We start from the raw sequence: 19,693 nt of genomic DNA, 5'->3' as shown, positions 1-19,693 counted from the left end.
AAGGGGATATCACCACCGATCTCACAGAAATACAAACTACCATCAGAGAATACTATAAACACCTCTACGCAAATAAACCAGAAAATCTAGAAGAAATGGATAAATTTCTGGACACTTACATCCCCCCAAGACTAAATCAGGAAGAAGTCAAATCCCTGAATAGACCAATAACAAGGTCTGAAATTGAGGCAGCAATTAATAGTCTACCAACCAAAGAAAGTCCAGGAGCAGATGGTTCACAGCCAAATTCTACCAGACATACAAAGAGGAGCTGGTACCATTCCTTCTGAAACTATTCCAAACAATAGAAAAAGAGGGAATCCTCCCTAACTCATTTTATGAGACCAAAATCATCGTGATACCAAAACCTGGCAGAGATACAACTAAAAAAGAAAATTTCAAGCCAATATTCCTGATGAACATTGATTCGAAAATCCTCAATAAAATACTGGCAAACTGAATCCAACAGCACATCAAAAGACTTATCCATCACGATCAAGTTGGCTTCATCCCTGGGATGGCAGATTGGTTCAACATAAGCAAATCAATAAACATAAACCCTCACATAAACAGAACCAAAGACAAAGACCACATGATTATCTTAACAGATGCAGAGAAGGTGGTCAACAAAATTCAACAGGACTTTATGCTAAAAACTCTCAAGAAACTAGGTATTAATGGAACATACCTCAAAATACTAAGAGATGTTTATAATAAACCCACAGCAAATATCATACTGAACAGGCAAAAACTGGAACATTCCCTTTGAAAACTGGCACAGGACAAGGATGCCATCTCTCACCACTCCTATTTAACATAGCACTGGAAGTTCTGGCCAGGGCAATCAGGCAAGAACAAAAAATGAAGCGTATTCAATTAGGAAAAGAAGAAGTCAAATCGTCTCTGTTAGCAGACCACAAGATTGTATAGTTAGAAGACCCCATCATCTCAGCCCAAAATCTCCTTCAGCCGATAAGCAACTTCAGCAACGTCTCAGGATACAAAATCAATGTGCAAAAATCACAAGCATTCCTATACACCAATAACAGACAGAGAGCCAAATCATGAGTGAACTCCCACTCACAAGTGCTACAAAGAGAATAAAATACTTAGGAATACAACCAACAAGGGATGTGAAGGACTTCTTCAAGGAGAACTACAAACCACTGCTCAAGGAAATAAGAGAGGACATAAACGGATGGAAAAACATTCCATGCTCATGGTTAGGAAGAATCAATATCGTGAAAATGGCCACACTGCCCAAAGTAATGTATAGATTTAATGCTATACCAATCAAGTTATTGACTTTCTTCACAGAATTGGAGGAAAAAAAAACCTTAAATCTCATATGGAACCAAAAAAGAGCCAGCATAGCCAAAACAATCCTAAGGAAAAAAAAAAAAAGCTGGAGGCATCATGCTACCTGACTTCAAACTATACTACAAGGCTACAGTAATCAAAACAGCATGGTACTGGTACCAAAACAGAGATAAAGACCAATGGAACAGAACAGAGGCCTCAGAAGTAATGCCACACATCTACAACTATCTGATCTTTGACAAACCTGACAAAAACAAGCAACGGGGAAAGAATTCCATATTTAATAAATGGTGTTGGGAAAACTGGCTAGTCATAGGCAGAAAGCTGAAACTAGATCCCTTCCTTATACCTTATATAAATATTAACTCAAGATGGATTAAAGATTTAAACATAAGACCTAACACCATAAAAAATCTAGAAGAAAACCTAGGCAATACCATTGAGGACATAGGCATGGGCAAGGACTTCATGACTAAAACACCAAAAGCAATGGCAACAAAAGCCAAAATAGACAAATGGGATCTAATTAAACTAAAGAGCTTCTGCACAGCAAAAGAAACTATCATTAGAGTGAACTGGCAACCAACAGAATGGGAAAAATTTTTGCAATCTACCCATCTGACAAAGGGCTAATATCCAGAATCTACAAAGAACTTAAATTTACAAAAAAAAAAAAAAAAATCAAAAAGTGGGCAAAGAATATGAACAGACACTTCTCAAAAGAAGACATTTATGCAGCCAACAAATATATGAAAAAGAGCTCATCAACACTGATCATTAGAGAAATGCAAATGAAAACCACATTGAGATACCATCTCACGCCAGTTAGAATGGCAATCATTAAACAGTTAGGAGACAACAGATGCTGGAGAATATGTGGAAAAATAGGAACACTTTTACACTGTTGGTGGGAGTATAAATTAGTTCAATGTAAATTAGTTCAACCATTGTGGAAGACAGTGTGGCAATTCCTCAAGGATCTAGAACTAGAAATACCATTTGACCCAGCAATCCCATTACTGGGTATATACCCAAAGGATTATAAATTGTTCTATGATAAAGACACATGCACACATATGTTCCCTGCGGCACTGTTTACAATAGCAAAGACTTGGAACCAACCCAAAAGCTCATCAATAGACTGGATAAAGAAAATGTGGCACATATACACCATGGAGGAGTATGCAGCCATAAAAAAAAAATGAGTTCATGTCCTTTGCAGGGATGTGGATGAAGCTGGAAACCATCATTCTCAGCAAACTGACACAAGAACAGAAAAACAAACACTCATGTTCTCACTCATAAGTGAGTGTTGAACAATAAAAACACATGAACACAGGAAGGGGAACATCATACACCAGGGCCTGTCAGGGAGTGAGGGCTAAAGAAGGGATAGTAGGGGGCTGGGGGCTAGGGGAGGGATAGCATTAGGAGAAATACTTAATGTAGATGACAGGGTAATGGATGCAGCAAACCACCATGGCATGTGTATACCTGTGTAACAAATCTGCATGTTCTGCACATGTACCCCAGAACTTAAAGTATAATAATAATGATAAAAAACCAATAATCCTTAAATTGGCACTGGTCACATGTGACTCTTCTAGAAAACAAAGTAAAGATTGGGATTTTTAAATCATAAAATTGTGTGTGTGTGTGTGTGTGTGTGTGTGTGTGTGTGTGTGTGTGTGTTTCTGGATTTTTTTTGAACAATAGATCTTAGAACAAAAGCGATGAGTTTAATTTTCAAAGAATACTACTTATGTGGTTTGGTGATAGCATGTGACTTAATGTTTCTAAAGGTATATATATTTATTGAGTACAGTAGCCAGCTTACTTAACATATGTCAGATTTTAATTAAATGTCATGATCAAGATGGCATTAACATTAATGAAAATAGACCTTATGAATCAATGGATTCATCATATGTGTTTATAGCTTATATAAAGGAATCATATATATTTGAATTTTCTACAACAGTTACATTTTACTTCCAGAAAAATACTGGGAGTTATCCACAGATTCAATTCTTCTAGATGATAGAAAAATTGACCATAGCTATATTAGTAGAACACAGAAGGTACAGCATAGGAGAGAATGTTCATTAACTATGTGAAATCATCTGATGAAACTAGCAAATTAAATTTTTATTAAAGTAGATCCCTAAGAAGTTCTGTAAGACCATATGTCTAAAGTATGGGGGTATGATACAATACTCCTTTCCACTCCCCTTCTCAAATGGAATGAAGGGGGGTGAAAAACTAAACTGGAATGACTCATTATCAAGAAATTTGGCATCACTGAGAAGTATTTCATACAACTGCACTTGAGAAGACAGACCTGGAAATTGGAATTGGGATATATTTTAAGTTGTCTAAGAAAGAGTTTCCATTTGCTTCAATCTAGGAACATAATGAAAGCCTTGAAACATCTATTCAGGAATAGACACCGTAAAAAATATAGAAAACACAAATAGTTTATTTCACTTATCTGATTTTACTCTATCCATAGAAAACAAATAGCATTTTCATAAGTGTTTTTCCAGAAATTTCTCAACTTAAGAAAAAAAGACATATATTCTCTATAATACAAGCATGGGATAAGAGTGGATTTTAAACCAGTTTTAATGAGATTTTTAACTTCTTTGAAAAAGTTAATAGTAAACATTAAACATCTTTTCATACCAATGAAGATTTTTTTTAAAAAAAAGATATTCAAAATCATTAGTCAAAAGAAATATTCAAATTACCACCACAGTAAGAAAGCACTGTACATCCAATAGAAAGGCTAAAATTAAAAAGATCAATAGATCAAATAGTGGCAGGGATACTGAGCAAACTCGAGCCCTAAAAACTGTTGGTATGTAAAATGGCTCAATCCCATTGGAAAACAGCTGGGCAGTTTCTTACCACTTAAACATTTGACCCAGCCATTCCACAGATACTTATTTATCAAAGAGAATAAAAAAGCATAGGAATAAAAGCATAAGAAATCAAAGCATAAAGACTAGTACACAAATGTCTATAGAGACGTTATTTCCTCAAACTGGAAATAACTCAGATGTCCATCAACAAATCAATGAAAGCAGCAAATTATAGAATGAAATATTATCTGGTAATAAAAAGGAAAAATACTACTAATCCATGTAACAATACGGATCAACCCCAAAATGGTAAGCTAAGGGAATGAAGTTAAACAGTACAAACTGTGTGATTCCTTTTATACCAATTTCTAGAAAATACAAACTGTAGTGACAGAAAGCAGATCATTGGTTTCCTGGGGACAGGACAGGGGATGGATTACAAATGGACAAAAAGAAGCTTTGGGGGGTAATTTATATGTTTATTATCTGATTGTGGTGATGATTTCATGGGTATATACATAATATCAAAACATATCAATTCCTACACTTCAAATGTCTACAGCTTAATATACATCAACTACACCTCAATAAAGCTGTTCAAAAATACAGTTTATGCTATTAAGTGATTACATAATAGTTAAATTAGTAACACACACAAAGAAAGAACTCTAGAATAATTATATTTATTGTATTTTTGAAGGTAGTTAAAAGATCTATATTGAAGATAAAAGATCAGCTTGGTCAAAATAACATAATCAAAATTGGACCTGGGAGGGAAATTAATCTAATAGCAGTTGAGCTTCCATTTCAGTGGGACAAATAGACAATAACCAAGTGTGTATATATATATGTCAGTTGTTTTTAAAATGATACAATGATAAAGAAGCAGGGCAAGGAATTTTTTTTTTTTTTTGGGATGGAGTCTCACTGTTGCCCAGGCTGGAGTGCAGTGGTGTAATATTGGCTCACTGCAGCCTCTGCCTCTGGGGTTCAAGTCATTCTCCTGCCTCAGCCTTCTGAGTAGCTGGGACTACAGGTCCACGCCACCATGCCTGGCTAATTTTTGAATTTTTAGTAGAGATGGGGTTTCACCACATTGGCCAGGCTGGTCTTGAACTCTTGGTCTCAGGTGATCTGCCCACCTCAGTGTCCCAAAGTACTGGGATTACAGGTGTAAGCTACTGTGCTTGGCCAGGAATTACTATTCTTTATCATTCTTATCTTTATCCACATTAATAATGTGGATATCATTAATATCTTAGTTTGCTCAGAGAAGGCCTTTGTGAGGAGTTCAGGATACAGCAAGGCTACAGTTAAGACACAGTAAAGGACATAGTAAAAGAAAAATAAATGGAATTTATTAACAATACGCTGTCTTTTTTTTCCTCAACATCAGAAAACTTTCCATATATTTTCCAGCTATGGATGTGCTCAAGTGAGGCAGTGATTTATTCCTCTTCCCTTTCCACTCCACACAAGAAAAAGCTATGTTTGGTGAAATACCTTCTGCATCAGTGTAATATTCAAACATCTTACTTAAAATTGAGAAAGCACTAAGCATAAAGAAGCCTACTGCCATATGGCCATACATTAATCTGAATAGAACAGCACAGTGTAGAATATTTAGTCTTAGATGAAAAGAAGAGACAAAAATAATACTTGAGAAGAATTCGTAAAGATAGCCCAGGGTCCAAAGAGGCAGACAATACTTTCTAAATGACCTAAGAATGTGGTATACTTCTTTAGACACTAATACAATCTTGGACTGCGTTAATAGAAATATAACGATAATAGGAAGGAAATCCCAGTGCATTCTGTGCTAACCAAAACCAATCTAAAGAATACGTTTGTGTCTGTGCACATGATACTTTGGGATAACCAGAAAGATCTAGGCTATATCCACGAGAGAACAACTTTTGGGGGATTTAAAGCACATATCCTGTGAAATGTTATGGAAAGTCAAATATAGAACTGTAATCTGCAAAGAGATATAAGATGTATAAAAAGAGAGATGCAGAAAAAAATACCGTCTTTATTTATGTTTACTTTCATCTTTAAAAAGGAAAACATTAGGTTTGATCATTTCTAAATATATGGTTTGACAATGGTTCATCTATTTAATTGACATCTTTTACATATATGGTATATATTGGGGCTCTGCTCAAAATTTATTTTACTGATAAGGTTGTATTGTAAAAAAAAAAAAAGAACTGGTCTGGAGAAAAGAAGACAGAGAAAATAAAAAATGACTGAGGTTTCATGGTAGTTGTCTTCAAATATTAGGAGGCTTTTCTTATGCAAGAAGGATTACATTTATCCTGTATTTCTTCAAAGGCAGAACCAGAATAAGTGGCTAAAATTTACTTATATTCGTAATATAAAAACTTTCTAGTAATTAAAACTGTCAAACCGGGGAAAATACTGCCTTGGGAAATAATGAGCTTCTAATCCTTCATGTTGTCAAGACAAAAAAAGAATATCTCTATACTATTAAAACTGTAAAAGAGATATCTGATTGCACAATAGCCTGAGCCAGAAAACTACCAAAGCTGCTTCTTACACACAAATAATTATATGAAGTACTTAATATGAATATTGTTGTATAATAAAGAATGTAACTGGCCTTTATCCCTGGTTCCTGAGAGGAAGACTCTAAATCCTTGGAGTTTCCTGAGTTACAGAAGTGTCTATGATATGTTACTGAGGTAACTCGTGGTGGACCCACAGACAGCTTCAGGATGAGGGCTGGCTGTGCCAAAAGACCAACTCTATAAGGAGAGGTCAGGCTTTGCAACATGTGATATCAGTCTGACCTTCTAACCTCCAGGGTATGGAAGCAAACTAGAGATTTGAGTTCAATCCTGGGGCCCATCAATCACACCAACATAGTGAAACTCCAATAAAAACTCTGGACACCGAAGGTTCAGTAGAGATCCCTGGTTGAAAAACATTGTTGGGAGGGTGACATGGCCTGATTTGATGGGTAAAGGACACAGAAGCTCTGTATTCAAGACCCTCCAAGACCTTTCCCTAAAGGTTTCTTCCTTTGCCTGTGTCCTTCATAATAAAATGGTACTCATAAGTGTAGTGTATTTCTAAGTTCTGTGAGTCATTCTATTGAATTATTGAACCTGAGGGCACTGTGGGAACTCCCAAATTTGTAGTTAGTTGGTCAGAGTTACACATGACCTGGAGAATTCCCTGAACTTGTGTCTAGGTCTAAAGTGGGGACAGTCATATGGAAGATTGAGCCCTTAACTTGTAGAGTCTGTGCTAACTCCAGGTAGTTAGTGCTAGAACTGAATTGCAGTAGGTGAGCTGGTGTTAGACCAGCTGGGACTGAAACATAATGAATATATTTAATATATTGTCTCTATACATATTTGCTCTGAACTTAAATGTTGAATACAGTAGTTCCTTCTTATCAGCAAGGGATACGTTCCAAGATCCTCAGCGGATGCCTGAAATAGTACCAAATCTTATATATACTATGTTCAAATTTCTTTTTCCTTCTTCACAACTTCATGCATAGAAGATTCATTCTTACTGTAGATCTTAGCAACTTCAGCACACATTTTGTTTTTCCTTATTAAATTGGAAACGTTTTAACCCTTTCACTCAAAGGACGCACTTTGTAGCTTCTCCTTGGCATATCCAAACTGCCATCGTCACTACTCTTGTGCTTTGGGGCCATTATTAAGGAAAATAAGGGCTACTTGAGCACAACACCATGACAGGTGATGTGATAACCAAGACGTCTACTAAGTGATTAATGGGTGGGTAATGTACACAGAGTAGGTACACTGGACAGAGGGATAATTCATAGCCAAGGCAGGTGGAGCAGAATGGCAAAATATTTCATCACACTACTCAGGATAGCATGCAATTTAAAACTTATGAGTTGTTTATTTTTGAATTTTCCACTTAATATTTTCAGAATGCAAGTAACTAAATTGTGGCACACAAGAACAGAGATGGGAGGGGAACTACTGTATAGGCATTCATTTCCTCATAATGCTAAAACAGACATTTTTGTACATGAAAAGTTGTGCATTTCAGAATGCACAGAAGGTAAGCTCTTACTAGAGAAAGAATACTAAATAGGTAGATATTTAATGTATACTGATATTATAAAGATTTTCATAATACTTAGAACATAATAATGTTTTCATCATTTGCTACAAAGTGAAACAATTTTACAACAAAAAGGGGAAGAGCAAAGAGGAAACAAACATTTGGCACTTCAACAAAATAATTCTGCTAAAAATATTACATGGAAGAGTATTAATTCTTTGTTGATATAAGTTACAACAATGTAGTGTATATAAATTCATGTCAACTAAGAGCTAAATGGAAGGTTTGATATTTAATTTAAAAAAAACAAATAAGCAGGTTGTATATATCAAAAATCGTCAAAATACATCATCTCAGATTATTGATTAAAATTCATTAGCAGGTCCTAGAAAAATTAAATATTTTATGCTAATTTTAATATGTTTTTCACAAATCAATTTTTAAAATATTTCACATGTGAAAAAATTAACTTCATGCTAACATTCTTTAATCAGTGTATATACATGGTCCATACCTGGTTTAACAGCTCGTCCACATAACTGGGGTTGTAGAAGAACTTGCAACATAGCAGGGTTGTTTAAACTTTTCATAATTTGTACTGGATTTGGCTCTGGAAGTAAGCCCTTTTGATTACTGTTCATCTTCAATGAATACAGAAATAAGAAACATTAGAACAAGCGTAAGTACAAAAGACAATTTCAAAGGCTTTCTTCTAGAAATTCTCATTCATCTGATAAGATCTATTTTATGATAAACATAATTTGATTTATATTATATATCTATTTTATACTCTACCACAGTTCTCAACTATACGTATGGAATAAAATCTTCATAGAATGTCTTGGGTAAATACCAACTGGCTTTAAGAGGACTGACAATTTAGTACAGTAAGTCTCATCATATAATACAAATAGAAGGATGACAAGGAAATCTGAAGTTATTAATAACTTGTTGACACAATATGAATACTTTGATATTACAGAAGCGCCTTCTTACAATGTTGATTTAAAGTTTAACTGGCCAGGCAAAGTGGCTCATGCCTGTAATCCTAGCACTTTGGGAGACTGGATCAATTAAGCCCAGGAGGTCAAGATCAGACTGGGTGACATACTGAAACCCTGTTTCTATATTTTTACAAATAAAAACTTCAAATAAACATAAAATAAAATGAAGTTCAATAATGTGGGTTGCCTTATAATTCAAAAACTTCTTTTGTATAAAGGTCTTTACTTAAGTAACTTAACATGATATTAAAACGAACTGGCCTTACATACATGCAACTGAGTAGCTTCCTAAAAATATGAAATAGTTTTCAGTTTTAAAAACCAGCTTAATGGATGAGGATATTAATATTTATATATAATTACATAAAAGATAAATTAAAAACTTTTAGCTGAGAAAATGGAGAACTGACAAGGACAACTGGATCCTTCTCCCAACCCAGTACTGTGAAATTGAGAGGGAGAAGGTGATGCATCAAAGAAACTGACATCAAGCCTGAGAGAAACCCCTGGGGAGACAGAATATGTGAGGGTAAACATCAGCAGAGAACATGAGAGTGCATGGATCCACACACAGAATGATTTGGGGAAGGGCTTTTGAGTTGTATATCTACTTTGCCTTCAGAGAGCATGGCTTTCCTGGCCAGCACAGCAAGGTGGGAAAACAGCAGCATCAGCTGAGTGACAGCCATAGGACCAATGAACAGCAGGCTGGCACACAAGTGCAGAGACAATTGGGACAAGATAACACTAGGCAGGCAGACCAGCTGGTCACTGAAAACCTTCCCACCTTCCTGACCTTTTCAGGTCCTCCCACACCCACTCTGCAGGACAGAAGAGTTACAACGAAGGCAGTCAGAACTTGGAAAAGAGCAAGGCTGGAAGTGGAGATGAGAGGGGCTCTCTAAGGTGCAGGGCTGCCTGGCTAGGGTAGGAAAAGGGCTGGACTCAAGCCTAGATGGTGAAGGCAGAACTTCTCTGCCCTGAGGTCCTTACCTGCCTTCCCTAAACCCTAGCTAAGATCAGGCTTTAGCTTCCCTCTGTCCATCCCCTTCCCCGCAACCTCTCAACAGTGACATATAGGAAGGTGACAGCTCCCACAGGAAATGTATATTCATACATTCAAAAGAAAAATAGCTAGACATTTGGAGAATGCAGTCACTAAAAAATAAAAGCAACAAACTGAACCAACTGTAAGAGAGAAAGCAGAATTATGGATAGGAAATAATAAGAATGTCAAATAAATGTAATAGACATCACAAAAATAAAATGGATTTTTATTTAAAACATGAAGTAAGGGCAAGCAGTTACAAAGAATAACCAATAAGAAATGCTAGATTATGAAAAACATAAGTATTGAGAAAAATAATAGCAGCCCTCTCTTTCTGTAGACTTGGCATTGTTCTAAACAGTTTACATGAATTAGATCTTTAATTCTCAAAAAACCAATTCTATAAGGTTGGTATTTTTATCTCCATTCTATAGATAAAGAAACTGAAGGAATTCATAAAGCATTATTCTTAACATTTACCCTGTGCTTTAACAGGTAGGTTAAATAGTAGAATACATGTAACTAAAAAACAAAATTGTGAATTTTTTTTTTTTAAGACATAGTCTCACTATGGTGCCCAGGCTGGAGTGCAATGGTGTAATCTTGGCTCACTGCAACCTCCACCTCCCGGGTTCAAGCAATTCTCCTGCCTCAGCCTCCTAAGTAGCTGGGATTACAGGCGCCCGCCACATCTGGCTAAGTTTTTTGTATTTTTAGTAGAGGTTTTGCCATGTTGACCACGCTGGTCTTGAACTCCTGACCTTAGGTGATCCACCTGCCTCAGCCTCCCAAAGTGCTGGGATTACAGGCATGAGCCATCGCACGTGGCCCAAAATAGTGATCATAAAAATCCAGTTAAAGAAACTGAAAATTCAAACAAACAAGAAAAAGCAAGGTGATGAAGAAAACGGAGGTAGAAGCATCAACACGATAATAGAAGTCCCTGAGGGAGAAGAAAATAAAATAACATCTTTGAAAAAATAATAGCTGAAAAATTTCCCATTATTAAAGATTAAAGAGCACAGAATGAAAGGGTTCACAGTCTCCCAAATATGATTTCTAAAGAAAAAACACACCTAATCACATTTCTTCATGTGACATTTAAGAACATCAAAGCCAATAACAACAAAAAACCTTCTAAAAACTTCCATCTATAAAGAACATATCTCTAAAGGAACAAGAAACAAATTAATAGCATCTTCTTTCTCAAAGCATCAACATTAGATTCAAGAAGACAAAGAATTAATACAAAGTACTAATTAATACAAAGGATTAATACAAGTACTGTAAATACTCTGAGCCTGTATTTTTAGATTCATCTAAGTTATTTAATATCAGCACGAAATAAAAATATTCTCAAGTATACAAGTTCTCAAAAGTTTTTACCACAAGAATACTATCTTTCAAAATCCCCTAGAAGGAAGTAATCCAGCGAGAAAAGAAAGAAATGTAAGATGTTATTATACAATATGTGGAAATTAAGGTACACAATATGGTAATTTTAATCTTGTATACAGAGCCACAACCATAAAAACAACACAAAAACATTTAAGACTATCCTAAAGTAAAAATGTAGACACCAATATGATGATAGGTATGGTAGGAAGGAGGAAGCAGATGGAAGTGAGAATAGGTGAGTGGACAGAAGTTCTGATAAATCTATGCATGTTAAAAAGCTAGGGACAATTGGCCAGGCATGGTGGCTCACCCCTGTAATCCCAGCACTTTAGGAGGCTGAGGCAGACAGATCATTTGAGGTCAGGAGTTTAAGACTAGTCTGGCCAGCATAGTGAAACCCTGTCTCTACTAAAAATACAAAAGTTAGCTGAGGATGGTGGTGCATGCCTATAATTCCACTACTTGAGAGGCTGAGGCACGAGAATCACTTGAACCCAGGAGGCAGAGGTTGCAGTGAGCCGAGATCGCACCACTGTACTTTAGCCTGAACAACAGAGCAAGACTCCATTTCAACAAAAAAAAAGTTAGGAACAATCACCAGCAGGATAAAAATAGAATGTGTAATTCTCAAACGACACTAATGAACTTAAGGAGAAATCAGGATTATTTCAATAGTTGTAGAAATATTCTGATAAAGTTCAGCACCTATTAATGATTTTTTTTAAACTCAGAACACTTGATATTATCAAAAGATATGTACCAAAAACATATAGAAAACATTATATGAATACCTTATTTTTAAGACTGAGATTTCTCACTGTCACTACTATCTGATCATAAAGAGTCTGCATGCTATGCTAAAGAAGGTGAACTTATGCAGGCATTAAAGAATATTAAGCAAGAGAATGACATAAGCTGAGTTGAGGCTGAGAAAGATCTCTCCTGTGCACTGTGCAAGATGGATTAGAAGGGGAAAGACTAATGACATGGGATCATGTAGGGAATTATTCTAATCAGAGAGGTGAGAAAAGATGAGATCCTGAGTGAAGTAATCAAGATGCTGACAAGGTCTCAAGGATTTCAGAGATCTCAGGAGGTAGAATTGAAAGGATGTGCTAGTATTTCTGACATTTAGATTAGAAGGTGGGTGAGGGAGAGCAATAACGACACTGAGTTGTTCTTGTTTTTGTTTTGTTTTGTTTTGTTTGAGACAGAGTCTCACTCTGTCACCCAGGCTGAAGTGCAGTGGTGCAATCTCAGCTCACTGCACCCTCTGCCTTCTGGGTTCAAGTGATTCTCCTGTCTCAGCCTCCTGAGTAGCTGAGACTACAGGTGCGCACCACCACACCCAGCTAATTTTTGTATTTTTAGTAAAGACAGAGCTTCACCATGTTGGCCATGATGGTCTTGATCTCCTAACCTTGTGATCCGCCCACCTTGGCCTCCAAAAGTGCTGGGATTACAGGCATGAGCCACGGTGCCCAGCCTTAACTGAATTTTTGATTCACATAGTTTTAGCTTGGATGAACTGATGCCATATATAGATGTTATAGAACATAGAAATGCAAGTCCCAGAAAAAAATAAGTTTTCTTTGAGATGCTGAAATTGAACTATTTATATAGCATGAAGTGGGAATGTCCAAGTATCCCTTGGAAATATAATTTAGTGCTGACAGCAGTTTGGTCTGAAATTATATGCTTGGTAGTAATCATTAATAGGCATATATAACAGGAAGAAAATGAGAAGGCCAAATTTGGAAATCTACTGATATCAGCCCTTAGGGGAAAAAAATAAGTTAGGGAAAGAACACGTACGCAGATAGGAAAATGAATGGTGTGGCAAAATTCCAGGTAGTAGAGAGTTTTGTTTTGTTTTGTTTTGTTTTTGAGACAGGGTCTTGCTTTGTTACCCGGTCTGGAGTGCAGTGGTATTCACAGCTCACTGCAGCCTTGAACTCCCAGGCTCAGGTGATTCTCCTGCCTCAGCCTCCCAAATAGCTGGGACTAACAGGTGCACACCAGTAAGCCTGGCTAACTTTTTGTAGAGACAGGGTTTCATCATGTTTCTCAGACTAGTCTCGAGCTCCTGGGCTCAAACAATCCTCCCACCTTGACCTCCCAAAGTGCTGGGATTACAGGTGTGAATCATCGTTCACACCTGTAAATTTTTAAATGTTGCAAAGGGACCAACCAACAAAAGACTGAAATGTACCCACTAGATTTGAATATTTAAAAATCCCTCTTAACGAGTACATATTCACTTGAATAGTGGAGGCAGAAACTACATTGCATTAGACTGAGAAGGAAATGGAAATTAAGAAATGGTGACAATATGTGAGGCCTAATTGTTCAAGCAACTCCGGGTGCATGGTTATAAAGCCCAGCATCTAAAAAGGATTTTTTTTTTTATACTTTAAGTTCTGGGGTACATGTGCAGATTGTGCAGTTTACATGGGTATACACGTGCCATAATGGTTTGATGCATCTATCTCCCTATCATCTACATCAAGTATTTCTCCTAATGTTAGCCCTCCCCAATCCCCCTACCCCCTGCTGTCCCTTCCCTAGCCCTCCCACCCCCTGACCGGCCCAGGTGTGTGATGTTCCCCTCCCTGTGTCCATGTGTTCTCATTGTTCAATACTCACTTATAAGTGAGAACATGCAGTGTTTGGTTTTCTGTTTTGTGTCAGTTTGCTGAGAATGATAGTCTCCGGCTTCATCCACGTCCCTGTAAAGGACATGAACTCATCCTTTTTCACGCCTGCATAGTATTCCATGGTGTATATGTGCCACATTTTCTTTACCCAGTGTATCACTGATGGGCATTTGGGTTGATTCCAAGTCTCTGCTATTGTAAACAGTGCTGCAATGAACATATGTGTGCATATATCTTTATAACAGAAAGATTTATAACCCTTTGGGTATATACCCAGTAATGGGATTGCAGGGTCAAATGGTATTTCTAGTTCTAAATCCTTGAGGAATCACCACAGTCTTCCACAATGGTTGAACTAATTTACACTCTCACCAACAGTGTAAAAGTGTTTCTATTTCTCCACATCCTCTCCAGCATCTGTTGTCTCCTGACTTTTTAGTGAACGCCATTTTAACTGGTGAGGAATGGTATCTCAATGTGGTTTTGATTTGCATTTCTCTAATGACCCGTGATGATGAGCTTTTTTTCATATGTTTGTTGGCTGCATAAATGCCTTTTTTTGAGATGTGTCTGTTCATACTCTTTGCCCACTTTTTGATGGGGTTGTTTTTTCCTTATGAATTTAAGTTCTTTGTAGATTCTGGATATTAGCCCTTTGTCAGAAGGGTAGACTGCAAAAATTTTTTCCCATTCTGTTGGTTGCCAGTTCACTCTAACGATAGTTTCTTTTGCTGTGCAGAAGCTCTTAAGTTTAATTAGATCCAATTTGTCTATTTTGGGTTTTGTTGTCATTGCTTTGGGTGTTTTAGTCATGAAGTCCTTGCCTATGCCTATGTCCTGAATGGTTTTGCCTAGGTTTTCTTCTAGGGTTTTGAGAGAGAGGATTTTAAAAGGAAAAAACTTGAGCATGTTTATAGCAGAGGGGATGGAGCTGATAAAACAGCAAGTGAAAATCAGCAGAGGATCAAGAGCCCTGAGGGTGGGGACTCAGCCACACCCCATGCTTTGGTAAAAAGAGACACAATCCTCCACAAGAACAGGAATCTGTACTGGCTTTGCTCACCGATGAATCCTAAACATCTCTAAGAGTGCCTAGCATTTAGTGCATACCCAATAAATACTCATGGAATTAATGCTATTGAAGAGAGATGGAAGGAAAAAATAGGGACATGCATGCTCTGGCAATGTGAGAATAGCTGAATGAGTGAATGAGTTCAACACATGGCCTTTACATTTCTGTAATGTAGGAGTCATGATTATCTGAGAAAAAGGACAAAAACAGGAATACAGTGAAGATTTTAGATAGCTGCTGAAAAAAATGGAAAAGAGCTAATGAGAGACGAGCTGGAGATTTGCTGAGGGTCAAGCTATAAACGTGTGCTGTACATCTGTAGTAGTGTCATGCCACCCAGTTGTTTGTTTTTCTCCAAGAGGACACAGTGCCCTAACTTCAGAAGTAAGTGACTGGAGGGATTCAGACTTGTAAACCCAGCGAATCCAATCCAACAAAGAGACAACTTAACTAGAGGAGATGAAGTTGATACTGAATGAATGGCTGAGGCAGTGAATTACATAAGCAAGGATGTAACAATGACAGAGGAACCTATGAGAGGACAGACAAACTAAGAAAAAAGGGAGAAGGAATCCAGGACCAAAGGTGAGGTCAAGGAGTAAGAAGAGGAGGCAGGAGATGTGAGTAAAGAGCTAACCACAATCTCCTTTCTTATCCCCCTTCTACTAATCTCCTTTCTCCAGTCCATCTACTCATCACTTTCAGACTAATCTCATGGTGGCTTCACTCTGATCCTGTCACTATCTTGTTTCTATATTTTATAAGTTCCCCATTGCTTACCAGACTGGCTGAGTACTCAATTGTTTTCCTTGCTTTGGCATTTGCCTACATTCAAGCATCCTCATATTCACTCTGCAACCAGTCCACTTAACACTCCTCAAGCATGTAAATTCAGCTCATACCACTGTGTGAGTAGTTTCTGTTCCACCTAGTGTGACTACTCACTCTCCCTCTTTAGGGTTGCCAGATGTAGCAAGTAAAAATACAGAATGTGTAGCTAAATTTGGAGTTCAGATGAACAATGAATGATTATTTTAATATAAGTATCTCATGCAAAAAAATCTGTATTTCTCTGGCAATCCTATTTTCCACCTCTCATCAACACAAGTCAATATCTCATCCATTCTTTAATGTCACACTTAAATGTCATCTTCAGCATAAAGTCTTCTGCAATTCCTTCAAAAGTGTATTCCTTCCTTCCTTCAATAATATTTACTATGCTAAGTACTAAGGTAAAAACTATGAAGAAGGTATAGTCTCCATCTCTAAGGATCCTCCAGGCTAGAGAAGTAGAGAGGAATGAGTAGACAGTTACTATAAAGAAGTAAGTACAATGTGCCACGTAAGTAAAACGCAGGTATGTATTTTCCTCTACTTGTGAAAACTTCTTGAAAAAAGAGGCAGCCAGGCATGGTGGCTCACATATGTAATCCCAGCACTTTGGGAGGCTGAGGCGGGTGGGTCACCTGAGGTCAGGAGTTCAAGACCAGCCTAACCAACATGGCGACATGCTGTCTCTACTAAAAACATAAAAATTAGCCAGGCATGGTGGCATGCGCCTGTAGTCTCAGCTACTCGGGAGACTGAGGCAGGAGAATTGCTTAAACCCAGGAGGCAGAGGCTGCATTGAGCTGAGATTGCACCACTGCACTCTAGCCTGGGCGAAAGAGTGAAACTCTGTCTCAAAAAAAGAAAAAAGAAAAGAAAAAGAGAAAGAGGCATTTACACTCAAAAATTTAGAACACAACAGTAACTCACAAATTTACTGAATAAATGAAAGTCCTTGAAAAATTTCTCAACATAAATACACTTTATTAAACACGGTTTCTTTTTCTGTAATGACTTCTGTCTTGACTTAACAAAGAAACAACTTAGCTAACTGTTTTTTAAAAAAGGAGAACTCTTCAGTGTGATGAAAATGCAATGATGGCCCAATCAATAATCAATTACTTTGGCTAGATTGGATAGATTAAAATAGCAGAATTTTCTATACCCTAAAAAAAGAGAAAGAAAGAGAAAAAACTTACCACGCGTTGAGCTGCTATCAATGCTGCTAATGTACTTCGCCCTGGTGCTCCAGGGGCACAGAAGGAAACCTGAACTTTGGTGCCCTTGATGATCATACCGTCCGCTGCCTGCTGGACCTCTTCGGTGTGCTCGGCAGTGCTATATTCAACCACTGCAAAGCCACCAACGTAACTACCTTCATCCTGTGCAAGCTGATACAATACATTTTATTAAACAGGAATTCCAATCTTTACTTAGAAACATTTATGTACAATATATAATTTTCAAATTCAAGAATAAGTGCATTGGAGCATGATACTGGTGGAAATAATATTCTCTTTCTTTATGAAAATGTTTACTAGTTGCTTATAGTTCTTCCTGAAGACAGGAAGATAGGAGTCTGTCAAGTTTCTATTCAATTCTTTGATTTTTCTAATTTATTTTAACAGTACAAGCCCAAATGGCAATAGTCTCTACATATTAAGAAATATATAAACTGGTAATTTATAGGGAAATATGAGGACACAATAATTACAGCTTTCCTTAAACGAAAATCACCAGATATACGGACAGTAAAACATACTGAACAAATTATCTGACCACACATCAATGGAAAATAAAGTTAGTATTATCAAGAGAAGAAAGGTAGGAAGAACATTTCATTTTTATTTCACTATTTTAGGCAGATCCCAGGAATTTAGTCAAGTATACCAAGGCAAACCTTATTTAGGAAAATTGTGTCCCAGGTTTATTAAAAGCAACATAGAACTTTTATTTCTGAATGTGCCCTAAATAAACTCCTGCCATGTAGAACTCGATTTATTTCCAGTCACCCACCTGTAAGAGTGTAAAGGAAGATACTAAAGTCCTGGATCTGAAAAGACTGGTACAAAGAGCAAAAATAAGAACAAGATAAGACACTAAAACGTTTCTAGGTTTTGAACATGTATGAATTATCTTAAATACATTCATGCTATAAAGTGATAAATGGCACAACATTCAGCTTAGTATGTCTTTGAGAAGACACATTTCCAATACTTCTATTTGGGTTTGGTATCTCAATAAGCTGATATTACAGCTAAATCACTTAGTCCTTTTCAGTTTCTTTTATCTTGTTTTTGAAGCTTAACTTTCTTCTACTTCCTTGTATATTTAGATCAAATTTCTATTTTTTTCCTTTACATTATTTCTTCTTTTAAAAACTGTCCTCAAATATCTTTTCCTCTACAAGCTTTTTCCAATCACACAGGAAAAGGAAAAACATCTACCTCTTCTGAACATTTCTCTAACAACCTTATTCCTCTTATAATCCAAAGGTCTTAAAATCAGGTTTGTAAAAGCCATTAATTAATCATTTTGGTCTCTTGACCACAAGGTAAGAGTCTGTGTCTTTAATATAGTCTATGCCAATCTACAATGCAAAAGAGCCTGAAGTAACAGACCCACTGATAAAGAGCCATCCCAAAGCTGCTTTATTCATCTTTTGAAAGTTTTAAAAATATTTTTTTACTATTCCTATTTCATTATGACCTTCATGCCTAATTATAATATTTTAAGTCTTTCAAAAACCAAAATCATTTTAAGTCCACAGCATCAGTAGTTTCAGAGAGGGCTATTCCAGTTCAAATATGAGAGCTATGCAAAGATACAATGGTCTGACTTGTGATCTAGTTAATTTTCTACTATTTTGAACTATTCTAGCAGAAGCTAGATGGTCACTCAAAAATATGGTAGCAAATATTTTCTATGATGTGTAAATCTATACTAGATAATCTCTAAGGGCTCTTTCAACTCTGGGGTTCACAATTCAAATGCAATTTATGATACGGTCCCTTCTAATGGTAGGATTCTCAATTCAAATACAATTTATGATATATGGCCTTTCTCTTCACATTTGCTTCAAAGGCCTCAAATAAAGATACAAAGAATTATGTAAGGCCATAAGATGACAACATTATATAATTCTTAGTATTCAAGAAGAACCTATCAATAAGCCCATCCTAGAGCTTTGGGAGGCCAAGATAGGAGGATCACTTGAGCCCAGGTGTTTGAGACCAGCCTGGCAACATAACGAGACCCAGTATCTACAAAATAAAAATAAAAATTAGCTGGGCATAGTGATGTGCACTTGTAATCCTAGCTACTTGGGAGGCTGAGACAGGAGGATCGCTTGAACCCAGGAGTTTGGGACTACTGTGAGCCATGATTCCAGCCTGGGCAACAGAGGAAGACCCTGTCTCAAAAAAAAT

At 36.8% G+C, this 19,693-nt stretch overlaps 1 protein-coding gene across 5 annotated transcripts in view; it reads right to left on the bottom strand.

Moving 5' to 3' along the window:
* The window catches only part of RAVER2 (ribonucleoprotein, PTB binding 2), a 117,286-nt gene that overhangs the window by 55,102 nt on the left and 42,491 nt on the right, over positions 1–19,693 (bottom strand). For all 5 annotated transcript variants that reach the window (XR_010341204.1, XM_064372440.1, XM_021667687.2 and 2 more), the window contains 2 exons: positions 17,465–17,656; positions 8,773–8,899 (listed from right to left, as the gene is read on the bottom strand). Coding sequence is in view for 4 of the 5 variants with exons in the window: in XM_064372440.1 (XP_064228510.1) it covers positions 8,773–8,899; positions 17,465–17,656 (319 nt within the window). In the remaining variant the exon portion in view is untranslated. The remainder of the gene's footprint in view (positions 1–8,772; positions 8,900–17,464; positions 17,657–19,693) is intronic.

This window comes from Aotus nancymaae, unplaced genomic scaffold, assembly GCF_030222135.1.
Source record: "Aotus nancymaae isolate 86718 unplaced genomic scaffold, 86718_ANA_hifiasm-v0.15.2.pri h1tg000007l, whole genome shotgun sequence".
Classification (NCBI taxonomy): Eukaryota; Metazoa; Chordata; class Mammalia; order Primates; family Aotidae; genus Aotus; species Aotus nancymaae.
Note: the sequence above shows the minus strand (reverse complement) of the source record. Positions and strands in the feature narration are given on the sequence as shown.